Raw genomic sequence first — 20,406 nt, forward strand, 5'->3', positions numbered from 1 at the left:
CCGGGAGGGATTCAACCTCCGGGCGCCTCTCAGGAACCTGAGGATCAGGTCGTGCTTACCCAAAGACTTGCCTTCTACAGGATCGTGGTGGGCGGCGATAGCGGCAACATACACCTTGAGGGTGGACGGGGACAGCCTCCTGTCCAGCCTCTCCTGTAGGAACAGAAGCACTGACCTAATCACGCATCTCTGCGGGTCTTCGGCTCGGGAAGAACACCAATCTGCGAACAAGCGCCACTTTAGGGCGTAAAGGTGCCTGGTAGAGGGGGCTCTGGCTTGGTTGACGGTATTCACAATGGTGGCCGGTAAGCCGGCTAGCTCTTCCGCGTCCCGTCCAGGGACCAGACGTGGAGGTTCCAGAGGTCTGGGCGCGGGTGCCAGAGCGTGCCCCATCCCTGAGAGAGGAGGTCCTTTCTCAGGGGAATTCGCCAGGGAGGAGTTGTCACGAGGAGCCTGAGTTCCGAGAACCAAGTCTGAGTGGGCCAGTAGGGGGCCACCAACGTGACTTGCTCCTCGTCCTCCCTGACCTTGCACAGCACTGGTGCAAGAAGGCTCACTGGGGGAAATGCGTACTTGTGCAGCCCCGAGGGCCAGCTGTGTGCCAGCGCGTCTGTCCCGAGGGGAGCCTCTGTTAGGGCATACCAGAGCGGGCAGTGGGAGGTTTCCTGGGCGGCGAACAGGTCTACCTGGGCCTAGCCAAACCGTTCCCAAATTAGCTTGACCGACTGGGGGTGAAGCCTCCACTCCCCGCCGGGCAGGCGTTGTCCTGATAGCGCGTCCGCTACGATGTTGAGCTTGCCGGGGATGTGAGTGGCACGCAGCGACTTGAGATAGGAGGAGACTGCGGGCGAGTTGTGACGTGTGGCGGGAGCGTACGCTGCCTTGGCGATTTATGTACGCCACCACCGTGGTGCTGTCTGATCTCACGAGGACATGTTTGTCCCGAACTAACGGGAGGAACTTCCTGAGAGCAAGAAGGACGGTCAGCAACTCCAGGCAATTGATGTGCCAACGCAGCGGGGCCCCTTTCCAATGGCCCGCTGCTGCGTGCCCGCTGTACATGGCACCCCACCCGGACCGGGGAGGCGTCGGTTGTGACCAGAACGCGTCGGGACACCTGCTGCAGGGGCACTCCTGCCCGTAAAAAGCAGAGGTCTGTCCAGGGTCGGAGTGTTTTGAGGCAGGCGGGGGGTGATCCTTACCCGATGCGTGCCGTGGTGCCATGCTTGTCTCGGGACTCCAGTCTGGAGCCAGTGCTGGAGTGGTCTCATATGCATCAACCCCAGCGGCGCGACCGCCGTGGAGGATGCCGTATGCCCCAGGAGCCTCTGGAAAAGTTTTAGAGGGACCACTGTGCCTGGCTTGAGGGAAGCGAGGCAGTCCAGCACCGACTGAGCACGCTCGCTCGTGAGACGTGCTGTCATTGAGACTGAGTCTAACTCCAACCCGAGAAAAGAGATGCTCTGAACCGGAGTGAGCTTGCTCTTTTCCCAGTTGACCTGAAGCCCCAAACGGCTGAGGTGCCGGAGCACCTGGTCTCTGCGGATGCCTGCTACTTGTAGCTTCGTGAAGACGCGAGGGGACAGAGACAGGCCGAAGGGGAGGACTTTGTACTGAAACGCCTGGCCGTCGAACGCGAACCGTAAGAAGGGTCGGTGTCGTGGCAGAATTGAGACGTGGAAGTACGCGTCCTTCAGGTCTACCGCTGCGAACCAATCTAGATGCTGAACGCCAGCCAGAATATTTCTCTGCGTGAGCATTTTGAACGGGAGTTTTAACAAGGCCCGATTGAAAACTCGCCGGTCCAGGATTGGTCGTAAGCCGCCGCCTTTCTTGGGTACAATGCAGTAAGGGCTGTAGAAACCCTTCCTCATTTCGGTTGGAGGGACGGGCTCTACCGCGCCCTTGGCTAAGAGGGGTGGGAGCCGGGCAAACTGAATTGCGTAACCGAGTCGAATGGTCCAGTGCAGCCAGCGTGATGCATTGGGGAGCGAAAGCCACGCTTCCCAGCTCTGCGCTAGGGGCACCAAAGGGACGAGTATTTTGGACATACCCGGCGGGGCCTCGCAGCGGGGCGGAACAGGTAATGCAGCGTCGGGCGGCTTCGTTGTGGCCCGAGGCTGAGGTGCTGAGAATAGACTCAAAGCACTTACCTTGCTCCGCGCACCCAGCAGGGGGCGGGTTCGTGACTGAGGAGGAGGTCTGATGCTGGCGTCCTCTGGACTCGTCTGAACCGGCCGGCCGGGGGACAGTCGTGGGCAGGCGGAAGGCGGGATCGCCGCGTCCGGTGTACCGGGACTGTCGTAATCTGAAAGCAGATTGCCGTGGGAATGGCATTTGTGGGCCAGGTGACCCAGAGGCAAAGGAAATAGCTCTGTTAATGAGAATGTGGGTACCACAGCCCCCGTCAGGGGGTGTGGAAACATGAAAAAACAAAGGATTCTCTTCCCGGCCCTCCACCGGGGGACGGAGCGGTCTTACCACCTCCGGAGCTAACATCTTCGGCTCTGGGTCGGCTGTCTCAGGAACGGCTTGGGAGCCTTCCGGGTCCTGGAGGGGTTCAGTGAGACAGGGGGCTGCGCCGCCTGCGGGTGCTTCGACGCTGGGGCTGAGAGCTGGGCCCGGGTTGAGGCGGAGCAGGAGCTGGTTTCTTCGCAGGGGGACGCCCTCGGCGGGCAGACGGGGCAGGACCCGTAGCGGCAGGTCTGCGGCGGGTCATCATGTGAGAGATGGCCTCCGTCTGCTTCTCCACCGCGGAGAACTGTTGGGCGAAGTCCTCGACGGTGTTGCCGAAAAGGCCAATCTGGGAGGCAGGTGCGTCCAGGAAGCGGTTCTTATCAGCCTCACGCATCTCGACCAGATTGAGCCAAAGATGGCGTTCCTGGACCACTAGGGTGGCCATCGCCTGTCCGAGTGCCTGCGCTGTGGCCTTCGTCGCTCTCAAGGCGAGGTCGGTCGCTGAGCGCAGTTCCTGCAGCACATCAAGATCAGGTCCACCCCCGTGCATGTTGAGTGCTTTGGCCTGGTGGACTTGCAGGAGGGCCATCGCATGCAGGGCGGAGGCAGCGCGTCCAGCCGCACTGTAGGCCTTCGCGTTGAGCGAGGATGTTGTCCTACAGGGCTTGGATGGGAGTACGGGGCGGCCCTGCCAGGCGGTAGGGCTACCAGGGCATAGATGGTACGCAACTGCCCTATCGACCTGGGGAATCGCCCCGTATCCTTGGCGCTCTCCGCCGTCGAGGGTGGGGAGAGTGGAGCGGGTGGCACCTAGACGAGCAGAGAGCGGGGCTCTCCACGTAGACGTCAGCTCATCATGCACCTCCGGGAAGAAAGGAACAGGGGGGATGCGAGGCCGAGAACGGCGCGCCGCCCCCAGGAACCAATCATCCAACCGTGAAGGCTGTGGGGAGGATGGAGGGTTCCAATCCAACCCCACGCTCATGGCAGCGCGGGCAAGCATGTCGGACATCTGAGCGTTGGCCTCAGCCTGGGCCTGCTGGCCCGAAGGCGGCAGTCCAGGGGAGTCCTCGGCATCAGACGCCAACTCTCCGATGCAGCGGCGAGCTCATCTGCTTCGGACTCGGGAGGATAGACAGCCAGGCCGTGAGGCGAGCTGCTATCGCCGCGAGCGTAGACGGAAACCATCGAGCATGTCGGGGAACGGGAGGTTCGCGGGGGGTTACCCGGCGAAACTGCACCCGCTGCTGCCCCCAAATCGCCCCCAGTGCCAACCGCACCGTCCTCAATCCCGTGGGAAGAAGGAGCAATGCGGGGTGCAGCTGGGGTGGCTTGCTTTCTGTTGAAAGCAAGCCGCGACCGCAACGTGGTCATGGTTATGTTCTCGCAGTGAGAACATGAACCATTCACAAACGCCGCATCGGTGTGATCGCGGCCCAAACACACGAGACAGCGCCTGTGGCCGTCTGAAGCGGAAAGCACTCTACCGCATCCAGGAACGACACAGGGGCGGAAAGGCATCTTGAAAAAGACGCGTCCTTAAAAGGACGTTCAACGCCGCTGTGTTTGCTCTTTTAGAGAAATTACTCTTTTAATAGAAATTTACTCTTTTAATACACAGTGTGTGTGTGTGTGTGTCTGCGCTGTCGAAGCGCTCAGGGGCAACAATGCACGCCGTGCAATGTGAAGGAGAAAGCCGCTGTTGTGCGCCGTCAAGATCCAACAGCATGCAGATCGTCAGAGGAAACGAACGTTTATAGTGGTGTGTAACTCGCAGCAAACTGCAGACAGACCATCGGCTCCGAAGAAATTTTCTGAATGAACTCCCGTATTTGCGCCGCTTAAATACCCGTATGTCCGGGGGCGGGACATGCAAATACTGGCTGCCAACTCTCATTGGCCTTTTTTCATAGATCAGAGGTGGATATCGGCGCTCAAGAGAGACCCCTAGTGTCGCTTCTCCGACACAACGTGGAGAGAGCGACAGAAGGGGAACTGAAAGTTAGAAGCTTTCTGCCTCCCTTGAGCATTTCTGTGCATTAAGATTGTGGAAAACTCCACTAACACCCATCCATCGTTACATCAGATGCACTTAAGCATTGGCTAATTATCTCTAGCTCTTCCTTTTTCCATTCATTAAATCTAGGCATGCAACACATATGCAATAAAGGGGATGTGTCCTCATTAATGCCCTTTAAACTACTATTTTTCTTGGTTGTGGGGTGGAAATTTCCATTCTGTCATGCTGAAATCCTGTATGCTATATGTTGCAGCATAGATGTTTAATTGAAAATCAACTTAAGTTACCTTAACTGCTCTTGTTTAATAAAGTGATAAGCCAGTCGAGGTCATGTTTACAGTGTTTTATCATGGGTAAAGGGAGCTTTTATGTATTTTTTGTGGAAATCACTGTATTGCACACAACTGATTGATTAAATAATACAACAGCAACATCATAATTTAGCCACCAAACACCATACAGTAGTTCACTTGCCTAACCCCATGCTGTCTTTTATCGCCAAACAAATACATGTAGAATTCAAATGATGTGCACTTACAGGTGTGTGTATATTGTCTATTTTATGGATTTTAATGTAGCTCAACCAATAATATTTCAGGCTCTGAAGTGTCTGTTTTTTCAGGAATAATTTTATTAGTTTAAAGATATGACAATTATAAAATTGTTTTGTAACAGTTGCAGGGGCTTAAAGAGACAGTTCCCCTCAAAAATGAATTCTGTCATCCTTTGCTCATCCTTGTGCTGTTCCAAACTCATATGGCTTATTTACTTCTTCTGCGGAACACAAAGGAGATGTTAGGCAGAACGTAGTTTTGCATCCGTCCATCCAGTTTTTCAATTGTTTCAATGTTAAATGTTAAGTTAAATGGAGCTTCAACAGTTAACACTGTCTCAAGACACTTCTAGTTTATCTAAGCACAAGACTGCATTATTTTTGTGTTCCACAGAACAGAAAAAGTCATACGGGTTTGGAACAGTTTAAGGTTTAGCAAAAGATAAGAAATTTTACATTTTTGGGTGAACAATCCCTTTAAAATTGAGGCAACCTGTCCTAAACCTTGCACATCAATGACAGAATTTACAGCCGGAAAATAGTCAAAACAAACGAAAAGCATTGCATTCAAAACGGCACAGTCACAATCTTATTACGCTTATTATTTGAGAAAGGTTAAGCTTTGGAGGCACTTATGTACTGGAGAGCAGGGTCATCTTGCCTATCTTTGGAAATGCTTAAGAGTTCTCCAAGAGTCTTTCATAGTCAACTCAAGGTACTCTGAGATTGAGAAAAGTGCACTCACAGTCTTTTTGCTCACAGTCTATAAAACTATTTACGTGCAATGCAAGCAGCTTGGGGTGTTCAGAGATGGTTGTTGCTGAAGAACATGTTTACCTTGTAAAAATAATCAAGACAAACATTGCAGCTTAGCACTGAAACTGTGTGTGTGTGTGGAGGTAAAGAGGAGGCTGAGAAGTGGAAAGGGAGAGAGAGAGTGATTTTGTTTCTCTGTGGTAAATCTACAGCATGGCATGAGGGAGAAAGAGAGATTGCAAGTCAGAAAATGAAAAGATAGAGAGAGAGAGAGAGAGAGAGAGAGAGAGAGAGAGATGTGGTAGAGAAACATCTCTGTATTATTGATAACAGTGAGAGGATGAGTAGAGCCCTTCTACTTGTTTTTACTTTCTGTCAAGTAAAAGGGGCTCCCCCCACTCTCTCTCTCTCTCTCTCTCTCTCTCTCTCTCTCTCTCTCTCTCTCACTCTCTCTCTATCGCTCTCTCTGGCAGAGTTGGAGTGAGGTGGAGGTAGTGGTGAGAATATTCTATTTTCCACACTGTTTTGCTCTAGTACCTGTTAGCTTGGAAAAATCTGTGTTTAGTAGAGTAATAATAAAGTAGCTGATTATTTAATTTTGTGTTTAGTGGTTGTCTGCCGTTTGATTCCCGGTTGAGTGTGGGAATGTCATCGCTCCCAAGTGAGCATGCGTAATCTCTTTCACTCCGACATGGGATCAGGTGCGTGTCGGAGCATGGTGTAACAGTGAAGGATGTTTTGGTGGCAGTGGGGGAACAAATTGGATGTGAGGATGAATCGAGGATGAATAAAGCAGTCGTAGTAATTCTTTAGGATGAATCATTAGTCGCTCGATTGATTGAGAGTGGATTCGTGTTTAATGGAACTATTCATCAAGTTTTTCAACTGGCCACTTTAACATTGAAAGTTACGATTTCCAATGTTCCACCGGTTATTCATGATGATGTCATCGAGCGAGAACTTACTCGCTTTTGGGATGTAGTAATTTGGCATTGAAACACGTTGTTTATATTTTTGAAGGAGCCTACTTATGTTGGCAAATAGATGTAAAAAAATAAAAAATAAATCCTGATGTAGATACATTTGTAGCATCTGTAATAAAATTGCGACGTAATGTTGGACTTGATGATGTGAATTAGAAAAAGCTGTTCAGTTTAAAAAAGATACTGACTCAAGTAAGGAAGTGTAAGGGTTTATCTTCAAATAAGAACTTTTCTTTCAACTTCTTTATTTAGATATTTCTCTTTTATATGGAGTTTATACGAGTAGGTTCTTTAAATGTAAATGGAGCAAGAGATCAGAATAAAGAGCAGTGTTGTCTGAGTTTATGAAAGTTAGGAATATTGTATGATATTAAATATTAATATAATGATATTAAAAGTAGGGATGTACCTTATTGGGAAATAATAACTTCAAAATGAATAATGGATTCATAATAATATATATAAAAATATTTGTTTTATTTTAAATAAACAAATCCAAAATTACAACGAATTTATACATTTGTGCAGCCAATATTTCAAAAGTATATACCTCATGAATGGAAATGTGCATGGTGTGATTTCAAATCAGATGGGTGTAGCCTCGACTCTGTTAATTGTGTTCATCTGGAGCTTGTCAAGTGTAACATTAACTAAGCTACAACATCATTTACACTTTCCGCTTCTTGAAATGTCTGTTAATGTATCACATTATTGACATGTGATTCCCATGTATTTATTTATAGCCTAAACCTGAGCGCAATGTTAAATTCCTCGCCTGAAGTGATGAGCTCATCTATCCATCTCGTAAAATTGACAACATTTATATCTACATGAGTGATTAAGGTAATTATCTGGTTAAGACTTTGTTCTGAAAAAAGGCATTATTAACATTATTATTATTATTATTTGACTAAACAATGGTGTCCTATCATAAAAATTCCTTATAGACTTATGGGACTTTCACCTGTTAGAAAGCTATATTGATTTTATTTTAATTTCTTTCAATGTTTGAATGTTCGACATTTTACATTTTGCTTGACACCTCCTGCCTCCAGAATTATGTTATTATACATGCACAGACAAAATAAAATTATGTGTTATGCAGATATTAATATCTGAAATACCAGGAGAAACCACAGTTAACAACATATTCCACAGTTAATGTACCCTACAATTTCAGCTTCATCTGGTAAAAAAAAATTTAAATAATAATTATATAATGATAATAATAATACAAAATGTACTTTTATTATATTATTATTTTCTGTCTGGTGTTATGCTTTCTAATATAATGTAAGAGAGTGAATTGAATGATGTTTGGAGTAGAAATAATGGGATAAGACATTAACATTTACATTTATTCATTTGGCAGACACTTTTATCCAAAGCGACTTACAGTGCACTTATTACAGGGACAATCCCCCCAGAGCAACCTGGAGTTAAGTGCCTTGCTCAAGGACACAATGGTGGTGGCCATGGGGTTGTGAGTGACAATATAGTTAGTTGTTCCAGATTAGATAGGATATATATGAGTAGGAGTTTTAATAATAGAGTAATTAAATAAGCCATTTTTCCTAACGGGTTTTCTTATCACCATATGTTAACTATTGACATTAACAAAACAATTTCTGGTTAGGCACATTACTATTGGCATTTTAATGCAACATTGTTAAATTACAAATATTTTTGTGAGAGGATTGCATGGCTGTGGGAAACAAAAGAATAGTTATGAAACAAAAAGTTAATGGTGGGACATTGGGAAATGCAATTTATTTATTTTTTGGTCAAAATAATGTTTCTCAAATGTCATCCAGAGTTAAAGCTACAGTTCAAAAGTTGCAGGATGAAATGGGGGAAAAAGTGTTGAATGTAGTCAATGAAGAAGGGATTAAAAAAGTGCTGAATTAAATAAAAAAGGCTAGAACTTAAACTGTTATTGCAAGAACAATTAAAAGTGCTTTAATAAGGTCCAAAATATGTTCAACTAAGGAAATGGATGCTCCAAGTGTTTATTTTTTTAAACTGGAAAGAGGTGTGTTTCAGAACAAACCTATGCTTCATTTGAAGTGTCCTAATGAAACAGTCACAAAAAATCTACAGGAAATGAGGATATTGACTGTAGATTTTAATTCCATGCATTTTTGAGCTGAACACCATCAGAGTGCTGCAGATATTTTTCAAGAATTTCAACAGTTACAATCTGAACATAAAAGACTCTGGATCAAGACATTAGTTTCGATAAGTTGCAGATGCAGTAAAACAGCTCTCAGTGAGGAAATCACCTGTGATTGATGGATTAACAGTTTCGTTTTATTGTAATTTCTGGAATTTTATTGGACTGGACTTTTACAAGGTGATGAAATAAAGATTTGAAACTGGAAACCTCCCTTGCAGTTGTAAAAGGGCAGTGTTATCCTTGCTACCAAAATTGAATTCTGAGGAATTGGAGACATGTTTCTTTATTGTGCACTGATTACAAAATATTAGCAAAGTGTTTAGCAAACAGATTAAAATGTTATTTAGATATTATTATACAGAAGGATCAGATATATTATGTACCTGAATGGTCTATCATGGATAACCTTCCTCTTAAGAGATAGTGTTGATTTGAGTTTAAACGACAATAAAAGTTTGGGGTTTTATGAATAGATCAAGAAAAAAGCCTTTGACAAGGTTGATCATGGGTATTTCTTTAACAGCTTACATGCATTTGGTTTTGGTGATCATTTTGTATCATGGGTGAAACTGTTATATTAAGATGTTTCTGTAATGGCAAAGGTTGGAGGGGGATAAGTATCCCAATTCTGGTTAGAAGAGGACTTATGCAGGGTGTCCACATTCTGGACAATTATATGTCATTTCCGTTGAACCACTTTTATGTAGACTAAGGAGAAAACTTCAGGGTTTTGTGATTAAAGACAATATTACAAATTAGATAATTATATTGTCAGCTTATGCTGATGATACAACGTTTTTTGTAAATGGTCAATATCATGTAAATATTCTCTCAAAGACTCATGAAGTGTATGAAAGGGCATCTTCAGCAATAGTCATTTGGGGGAAAAGAGTGGGATATGCAGTTGACCAGTGGTCAGCTGAAGGGCTTCCATAGTTACCGGGGGAGTTAAGGTGGAAAAGAGATGGTTTTAAAGTCTTAGGAGTGTTTTTAAATAATCCTAAATTTGAGGAATTTGCATGGTGTGCTGGAGAAGGTGATTGCCTGATTTTCTAAGTGCAATTGGCTGTTATCACAACTGTCTTATAGGGGGAAGGTCTTGGTTACAAATAACTTAGTTGCCTCCACTTTGTGACACAGACTGATAATGAGCTAGCCTCCGAGTAACTTGGTCACAAATATACAGAAAAGATTGATAGACTTTTTTTTGGAATGGGCAACACTGGATTCATCCTGCAAAACTCTTCTTGCCCACTCATGAGGGAGGGAAGGACTTGTGGATTTAAGGAGTAGAATTCAAGCATTTCGGCTTCAAGCAATCTCCTTTATTTTAGAACAGATTTAACATGGACTAAGACAGCAAGTGTGATCTTGTGAAGAGTGGGAAGATTAAATTATGATTCTCAGCTTTTTTGGATACAACTTCAAAAGGTTGAACTGATGTCTACACATTGGATATCGGAGGAACCTCTGTTTCATGATCAAGTGATGCATGGAATATTGTTGTCCTCTGTGGGTGTGCAAGCAAATATGTTTAGGAGTGACTACACAAAGAGGGGAGAATCTTGAATGAGCAGACAAATGTTGCTTATCAAAATTTGTGGATCATACCTAAATTCAACGAGGATGAATATAACATGGAGGAATATTCTTCCGGAGAGACCACTGAGGCTTTGGGACCATTGACATTTGATGATTTACCTCAAAAGTTTCTGTACTGCATTTGCATCAAAGTGATTCATCAAGAGGCAAAAAGAGAGTGGGGAAATGATAGTGAACAACACGGTTTGGACCAGATTTCACTCTGAGAGATCAGTGGAGATCCCTGTATTTTTCGTGGACTGGAGGAGACAGTGGAACATTTGTTCTTAGGCTATGTCTACATTAATCCGGATACACTGAAAATGGCATTTTCGTTTCAAAACGCTCTCCGTCCACACTAGTGTTTTCCAAAAGTTGCTCGTCCACAATGAAACGTTTGAAAATGCTTAAATCGCGTCACTGCAAAATCCACGCTACATGTACGTTCTGAAACACAATTGTCCTTGTGTTCCGTCACCGGACACCAATTCCGAGTAAATTTCCCTTCGCCTTTGAAGGAATGCAATGTGAAGGTTGTACAAAGTGACATTTGTTTTTTAACAACGCTATCAGATTGATTATCAGGCACAATAGCACTGCTATAACACAGGCCACCATCTTGATTGTTTTGGTTAGATAGATCACACTACAACGCAATTACAATTTATCCACTTTGGAGTGCGTTTTCAAAAAGCTCAGTTTTCGTGGACAAAAACACCATCTCAGTGTGGACGGAAGGGCAAAACTGAGAGAAAAAGATCCTTTTTCAAACTAAAATGTATTAGTGTGGACTAGGCCTTAAAATTTGCACGATTAGAAGAGCTTTTTAGGTTATTTAAATGGTGGTTTGAGGGTCACAGTGAAGAGTTTTCTGAAAGTATTTATATTGGAGGGGTAAAATATAGATCTTCAAAAAAGAAAATACTTAGTCTGCTGAATTATGATTTGGGTACCACTAAACTAGCAATTTGGAAACACCAAGAGAAACAAAGAACTGGGAACTGGTGGAGTAGATCCAGAAACTATGTTGAGGGATTAATTGCAAATAGATTGAGAATTGACATTGCTTATTATGAATTGATTGGAGATTTGACAACTTTTAAATTAAAGAGAAGTATTATGTTCTTTTTGAGAAGTATTATGTTGTATTAGTATGTTTTATTAGCATGTAATATTAGCGTGTTTTAAATGTTTAAGTTATCATTAATATTTTAAAGATTACAGGAAAAGTGTTTTTAAGAAAAGTTTCTTATTTAAAATTTACACTTGATGTGTCATTATTATTGCATATTTTTTGTGATTGGTATGGCGAGGGGCGGATGTGTCACGGAGAGCTGGGTTGCTGACAGTGGTCTCTGTCTAGCTCCAAATGCCAATTTGCGAGCTGACTCATTCCATCTTGACGAAATGTCCTATTCTCTTCTCGTAAAGCTGGGGTGGGGTGTGAAGAGGGGTTCTCCTGTGGGAGAGATGTGGCTTCTATCATACTTATCAAACCTGGCTTCTGCAGTCACACTGGATTTAGCTAACACTTGCTTAATACACTCCTCACTGAGCCCTAGGTGTGTGTATGTGTGAGTGCGTGTTTGGGTGTATATGTGTGTATTACTCTGGGATGTACAGAGATTGTGTGCCAAGGGATTTGCTCTTGTTAGGGTATGCATACATATGCAGACATAAGGGAAATTATATAAATGTAATTGGAGGCATTTACAAAGATGAACTACGAACTCAAGAGTTACTGAGAACACAATCCTGATAATAATAGAACCATCATTACATTGATCAATGTTTAACCTCATTCGCTGAACATTCATTCAGTGTACATTGCTTTAGATGAACAGCATATGCAAAGTGGCAATTAAACATAGGTCTATGATTGGAATATGTGATATTTTTTATTATTATTATTTTAATTAAGTTTGTAACTAATAGCTGAGGCCAAACAGTGTATGCATGTGATCTGTCATAGTTTTTATTTTATTTAATGAATAAAAGGATCACAAAGGCCAAGAAAAATATACAGTATATTTTGCAGGTTGTTTCTTTGATTTAGAAAGAACATTATTCAACTTGTAATTTTTTTTCTCTCTTCTTGTCCAATCACAGCTTCCGCATCGTCGAGTGACCTTTTCCACAGCCAATCAGGCGCAAGACCTACAGGATCCCTCTCAGCACAGTTACTATGACAGCGGCCTGGATGAGTCAGAGACACCCAGCAGTAAGAGTTCTTCAGGGCCCCGTATCGGGCCCCTGGCCCTTCCCGAAGACCACTACGAGCGCACCACTCCCGACGGCAGCACTGGAGAGATGGAACACCCTGAGAATGGTAAGAAGAGGTGGTGTGTCCCCTCCCTTTTCTTACATTACTCCATCCTACTCTCCTTCAAACCTCTTCCAAATTTAAATCTGTCTTGTAAACATATTGCTGACATTATGTCAGACTGAACGCTACACATCAGAGCAAATACTTTGGTCCCTGTCATCCCGACTGACAGCACTGATTGGGTATTTTATCTTATTTGGGAGTCATAGGAGCAGGCACACTGCATTGACATTGTCAGAACTTTATCGGAGTCTAAGATTAATTGCAAAGGAAAATCATTGGCCATTGGTGAACGTTACACTAAGCGATCAAAAACAAGAGAAATCTGGCTTTAGACAATCTACATGTTTTAAAAACTTCAAATTTTTTTGTTTTATGTACTGCTGCTATCACTTATATATCACTGCAAATATATCTGAGCTGAGCTGAGCTGATCTGAGGTATTCATTTTGTGAACAAGCAATAAAAATTTGTATCAATCACAAGCATTCACATCAGAGCCTCTTCAAAACACACTCACGCCTGCCCTACTAAAATTACCATCTTTTTTTTTTCCTCGTGGTGGCGTAGTGACTCGTCTCAATCCGGGCAGTGAAGGACGAATCTTAGTTGCCTTCGCATCTGAGAAGGTTAATCCACGCATCTTATCACATGGCTTGTTGAGTGCATTACAGCGGAGACATAGCACTTATGGAGGCTTTACACTATTCTCCATGGCATCCACGCACATCTCACCACGCACCCCACCGAGAGTGAGACCACATTATGGCGACTATTAGAAGGCTACCCCATGTGACTCTACACTCCCTATCAGCCAGGCCAATTTGGTTGCTTAGGAGACCTGGCTGGAGTCACTCACCATGCCTTGGAATTGAACTTGCTACACCAGGCGTGGTAGTCAGCGTCTTTACTTGCTGAGCTAATCAGGCCATCCTAAATTGACCATCTTAACCAGCATGCAACTTCCATGATGGTCTATGCTGGTTAGTTGATGTTATTGTTGGTGAACCAGCATAACCATGTGTTACACAATCTTACAAAACCTAGTTGGTGAAGCTGGTTGACCAGCATAATCTTTCCAATGAAGCTGAAAAAGCTAGTATAAAGGCCTAGTGGCGACACCAGCACCCAAAACACAACATAATCTGGTGACCAACAATGCTGGTCTTTCCAGCAGGGTGTGCTTTTATTTTGAAACAGTAGTAAAATACAGTTAATCTGAATTCTAAAATGCTGTGAAAATGTTTATGTGACCTATAGGTCAGAATCTTATTCAAATGTGTTTTCAGTTAAAACTCTGATGGCTTTGTCATAACATATATGCATTTTCAAAAATCAATCAAGCCTGCCAAGATATTGCAATGAACCAGGCATATTAGCATGCATGCACATTAGGAAGACCTGATATAATCCTCCTCCGCTGTAGTTATCAGAGAGAAGCTGTTTTTCCTGAAGTATGGGCGTCCGCCTCTTCTCTCTGCCCGATCGGCAGTGATCCCGAGCGGGCCAAAAATCCTGGGCAACAGCCTCAGCTCGGAGAGAGAAGGTGGAAGTCATTGCCAAAAGGCAGGCTGGCATTGAAAGCATTTAGAATTTCAATTACTGTGTAATTCTCCAGCGCTGTTTGTGTGTGTGCGTGTGTTTGTGAATGTGTGTGTGTACGCACACACAAACACTCTCAAGGAGGTCAGGAGGCACACAGAGAGAGGCATGCAGAAAAGAGTTATCAAATATAGCTGGAGTATCAGCTAAAGGCCAGACCTAGAGAGAGAGAGAGAGAGAGAGAGAGAGAGAGAGGGGAAGGGAGACCAAGGTGGACTAAGGCCTGAATGTCATGGTTGTCTTTCCACATCAGTGCCTTTTCTGGAGCCCCAGGACGTTGTGTGGGTGTCTGCAGGGGGGGTTACCCAGGCAGGTCTCATTTATGGCATCTGTACACACACAGCTGTGCACTGATGCCCATGGCAGGTGCCACCAACCATAGACACAAACACATACTGAAGCAAAGTATAGTATGCAGATCTGTACACATGCAGAAATTTGGTCAGGTGTAGTGGGGTTTAGGCAGGATATTTACCCAATTTGCCTGCAGGTATTTCCTAAGAATGTTTATATATGAACATGTGTGTGTGTGGGGTGTGTTTGCATATGTTATCATTATAAACAGACACCAGTTGTTCCTGTTGACCCTGTCGGTGTTGGTCTGTCTTCATGCAAGCCGAAGAACACCATCAGCAGCCTGTCTTCGGCAACTTCCTAGGCTCATCATCTCTGGAGTGGAGGGAAGAGTTTAACTGTATGCTCTCACATGCACAAACAAATACCTCACACACAACAGAGTTAAAAAAAGAGTGGTGAACTTAAAATAAATAGCGCTCTCTCTCTCTTCCACGCCAGTATAATACAGACCTATAATCCATATAATCTATAATACAGACTTCATATAGTCACTATGGATAATGCATGGCTGTAATGTGTTAAAGAGGGTAGGCTGGGTGTGGAACGATACAGCAGGACATGGAGGTGACAGGGCAAAAGAGTCTGCCTGGCAACCGGCACTTTGACTCATGCACCTTTTTCAAAGAACAAAATGTCAAAACATAAGAGACAAGACAATGAGCTAGACAAAGTCTTATGTCAGTAAGAGCTTTATGGTCCACAGAATAATGCCTACCTTCTAAGGGGCCGTTCACATTAAACATGTTTTTGTATCCATCTGCACTGCCATTCATTTGTGTTTCTATGTAGATGTAATCAGTCCTGTTTGACCCACTCTGAACAGGATTCGACTTGCGTCAGCTGACATAGGAGGCCAGGAGAGTGAGGTTTACACACAATGCACAGCTATCATGTACCAGCTGGCTTACATTATACTCACCCACCTAAACCTCACTCCCATCTGTCCTGTTCCGAGTGGGATTCGAACCGGCGTCAGTCGGCATGGGAGGGGGGCATACTAACGAGGAGGCTAAAGGCAACAGCCTCTAGCATCAGTCACTAGTGCGCCTCTTGAGGCCAGGTGAGTGAGGTTTACACTCGCACACGCTTTTCAGTTCTGGCCACAAATGTTCTATCCGATTGAGGTGAGGGCTTTGTGATGCCACTCCTTAAGCCATTTTGACACAACTTTGGATGTATGCTTGGTGTCATTGTCCATTTTGAAGAACGGTTTGCAACATAGCTTTAACTTCCTGGCTGATATCTTGCTTCAATATACCCACATAATTTTCCTTCCTCATGATGCCATCTATTTTGTGAAGTGCACCAGTCCCTCCTGCAGCAACATGATGATACCACCCCCATGCTTCATGATTGGGATGGTGTTCTTCGGCTTGCAAGCCTCACCATTTTTTCTCCAAACATAATGATGGTCATTATGGCCAAACAGTTAAATTTTCGTTTCATCAGACAGAGGGTATTTCTCCAAAAAGATCTTTGTCCCCATGTGCATTTGCAAACTGTAGTCTGACTTTGTTATGGCAGTTTTGGAGCAGTGGCTTCTTCCTTGCTTAGCAACCTTTCAGGTTATGTCGATATAGGACTCATTTTACTGTGGATATAGGTACTTGTCTATCAGTTTCCTCCAGCATCTTCACAAGGTTGTTTGCTGTTGTTCTGGGATTGATTTGCACTTTACGCACCTAAATAAATTAATCTCTAGGAGACAGAGTGTGTCTCCTTCATGAGAAGTATGGTGGCTGCATGGTCCAATGGTGTTTATACTTGAAAACTATTGTTTGTACAGATGAACATGGTACCTTCAGGTATTTGGAAATTTCTTCCAAGGATGAACCGGACTTGTGGAGGTCCACAGTTTTATTTGATTTTTTCTGAGGTCTTGGCTGATTTCTTTAGATTTTCAAAAAAGAGGCACTGAGTTTGAAGGTAAGCCTTAAAATACATCAACAGGTACACCTGCAATTTACTCCAATTTGCCAATTAGCCTAACAGAAGCTAACTGGCTAATTGCCTAAATGCTTGACATCATTTTCTAGAATTTTCCAGTCTGCTTAAAGGCACAGTTAACTGTATGTAAAATACTGACTCACTGGAATTGTAATATAGTAGGGATGCACCGAAATTTCGGCCGCCGAAAATCTTCGGCCGAAAGAGAAAAAAGGCCGAAAATATGCAAGAGGTCCTTGATGCAGCCTGTAGCACGATGACGTAGCTGGATGGTCCAATACGTACTGGACGCTGTTACACTTTGTTGTGGGGACTTATTTAAAGACTTCCCGCCAGGCTATGTTGGAGATGGAAGTAAAGGAATCCTTCGTGCCTTTTACTCGACCAAAGACTTTGAAGGTTACTGCTCAGCAGACTGCTTCATCTGTGACGGCAATCACTATAGCCCAAAGGACAACTATTTATAAATATAAATGGTCACTTTAGTGACAAGCGCTTGATCTGACTGCTGTGATCAGTTTGTATATTTTGCTTTGTTTTTAAATGTACGTACATGTCACTTGTCATAAATGGTCACTTTAGTGACAAGCGCTTAATCTGACTGCTGTAATCAGTTTGTATATGAAACTTAAAATCATTTTTTTTTTTTTTTTTTTAAATGTACGTACATGTCCTGCAGACACTGAAATAAAAATAAAAATATATACTTGTGTTGACAACATGCTATTAATCGATCAAATGTAGGTTTAAAATCATGCGATTTAAAATGTTGTAAAATGAACTATCCAGTACGTATTGGACCATCCAGCTACGTCATCGTGCTACAGGCTGCAGCGAGGGGTGTCTCAAAATATGAGCCGAAAATACCTCCTCGCCCCGCCCCTCAGTGCTCAGATTTCACTCTGGATCGATCTAGCCCTTATCACAGCGCTACCAAACAAAGGCCGATCATGTCAGCGGTGTGGAAATTCTTCAAAGTTTCTGATAAGGACATCAAATTTGCGATCTGCTGTGTTTATTCAGCAGAAATGTCAAGATATATATATACAGAGTACAGCAAGAGATTCTACAGGAAAGTGTCACAACTAGCGCAGCTACAACACAACTTGAGACGTATCTAGCTGAACTACCCATTGCCAGAAGGGACAATCCCCTTGACTACGGTCGCATAAACAAAGACTGCTTTCCTTTGCTTGCGCGGATTGCGCACAGGTATCTATCTGCCCAAGCACCAGCACAGAGAGTGAGAGACTGTTCAGTGCAGCATCTCATGTTCTTGATGAGCTTTCTGACAGGAGAGACTGTCAGAAAGTTTAGCAACTTTTGTTCTTGAAGAGAAACCTGTCGCTTGTACTTAAATACGCGTCTGGGAACTTAGCGCTGCAACAGCTGGCTGATCAAATCTCAGACACAGAACAACAATACCCGGACTCAGTCATTATTATTCTTGGGGACTTTAACAAAACAAATCTCACACGCGAACTGCCCAAATACAGACAGCACATTACATGCCCCACCAGAGACAGGAATATATTGGATCACTGCTATACAACATTAAAGGATGCATATCGCTCTGTCCCACGTGCAGCTTTGGGTCTCTCTGATCACTGTCTGGTTCATCTTCTCCCGACCTACAGGCAGAAATTAAAATCAACCAAGCCAGTTGTAAGGACTATAAGGAGATGGACTATTGAAGCAGAGCTGGAACTACAAGCCTGCTTTGACTGCACTGATTGGAGTGTTTTTGAAGCTGCAGCTACAGACCTGGACGAGCTCACAGATACTGTTACATCATACATCAGTTTCTGTGAGGATATGTGCATCCCTACTAGGACATTTTTGTCATTCAACAATGATAAACCATGGTTCACAGGAAAACTCAGACAGCTTCGTCATGCCAAAGAGGAGGCTTACAGGGGTGGGGATAGAGTCTTGTATAATCAGGCCAGGAACACACTGAATAGGGAAATCAGAGTGGCTAAAAGAAGCTACTCTGAGAAGCTGAAAAACAAGTTTTCAGCTAACGACCCAGCATCAGTGTGGAGTGGCCTGAAACAACTTACTAATTACAGGACTCCTACCCCCAACCCTGTGGCGGACCAACGACTGGCTGACGACCTGAATGTGTTTTACTGCAGATTTGAAAGGCCCGATTTCACACCCCACATGCACTCGGACCTTCATTTCACACAACCATTAACACCTCCTGCAACCCCCTCCTCCCCCTCCTGCTACACTACCTGCACTAAAGATCTGTGAGGACGATGTGTGCCGTGTCTTTCGGAAGCAAAGGACAAGGAAGGCTCCAGGACCAGATGGCATCTCACCAGCTTGCCTTCGTTCCTGTGCTAACCAACTGGCCCCCATCTTCACTCAGATCTTCAATAGATCACTGGAGCAATGTGAAGTCCCATGCTGCTTCAAACGCTCAGTCATTATCCCCGTCCCTAAGAAACCAAAAATCACAGGACTTAATGACTACAGACCTGTCGCCCTGACATCTGTGGTCATGAAGTCATTTGAGAGACTGGTGTTGGCCCACCTGAAGGACATCACTGGACCCTTTCTGGACCCCCTTCAATTTGCTTATCGAGCAAACAGGTCTGTGGATGATGCAGTCAACATGGGTTTGCATCATATCCTGCAACATCTGGACAGACCGGGGACATACGCAAGGATCCTTTTTGTGGACTTCAGCTCGGCTTTCAACACAATCATACCAGATATACTCCGGACTAAGTTAAACCAACTCCCTGTTCCCACCTCTACCTGTCAGTGGATTACCAGCTTTCTGACGGACAGGCAGCAGCTTGTGAGGCAGGGAAAATTCACTTCCACCACCTGTACCATCAGCACTGGTGCCCCCAGGGATGTGTGCTCTCCCCACTACTCTTCTCCCTGTACACCAATGACTGCACCACCAAGGACCACTCTGTCAAGCTCCTGAAGTTTGCAGACGACACCACTGTCATCGGCCTCATCCGAGATGATGATGAGTCTGCGTATAGAAAGGAGGTTGAACGGCTGGCTGTCTGGTGCAGTCAAAACAACCTGGAGCTGAACACGCTCAAAACAGTGGAGATGATTGTGGACTTTAGGAGGAACACCCCAACATTGTCCCCCCTCACCATTCTAAACAGCACTGTGTCAGCAGTGGAGTCATTCAGGTTCCTGGGCACTACCATCTCACAGGACCTGAAGTGGGAGATACACATCGACTCCATTGTGAAAAAGGCCCAGCAGAGGTTGTACTTCCTTCGCCAGCTGAGGAAGTTCAACCTGCCACCAGTGCTGCTGAAACAGTTCTACTCAGCGGTCATTGAGTCTGTCCTCTGCACTTCAATAACTGTCTGGTTTGGTGCAGCCACGAAATTAGACATCAGAAGACTACAAAGGACAGTTCGGTCTGCTGAGAGGATTATTGGTTGCCCCCTGCCCTCCCTTCAAGAACTATACACTTCCAGAGTGAGGAAAAAGGCTGGTAAAATCACTCTGGACCCCACTCACCCTGCCCACTACCTTTTTGAACTGTTGCCTTCTGGCCGGCGCTTCAGAGCACTGAGCACCAGAACCGTCAGACACAGGAACAGTTTTTTCCCTCAGGCCATCCATCTAATGAACAGTTAAATTACCCCCATTGAGCAATAA

General features: G+C 44.6%; 1 protein-coding gene across 5 annotated transcripts in view; it reads left to right on the forward strand.

The window, feature by feature from the left end:
- LOC127617343 (protocadherin-1-like) overlaps nucleotides 1-20,406 on the forward strand; it is a 283,342-nt gene that overhangs the window by 139,814 nt on the left and 123,122 nt on the right. For all 5 annotated transcript variants that reach the window (XM_052089345.1, XM_052089342.1, XM_052089344.1 and 2 more), the window contains exon 4: nucleotides 12,636-12,855. In XM_052089345.1, coding sequence (XP_051945305.1) covers nucleotides 12,636-12,855 — 220 coding nt within the window. The remainder of the gene's footprint in view (nucleotides 1-12,635; nucleotides 12,856-20,406) is intronic.

This window comes from Xyrauchen texanus, chromosome 23, assembly GCF_025860055.1.
Source record: "Xyrauchen texanus isolate HMW12.3.18 chromosome 23, RBS_HiC_50CHRs, whole genome shotgun sequence".
Lineage (NCBI taxonomy): Eukaryota > Metazoa > Chordata > Actinopteri > Cypriniformes > Catostomidae > Xyrauchen > Xyrauchen texanus.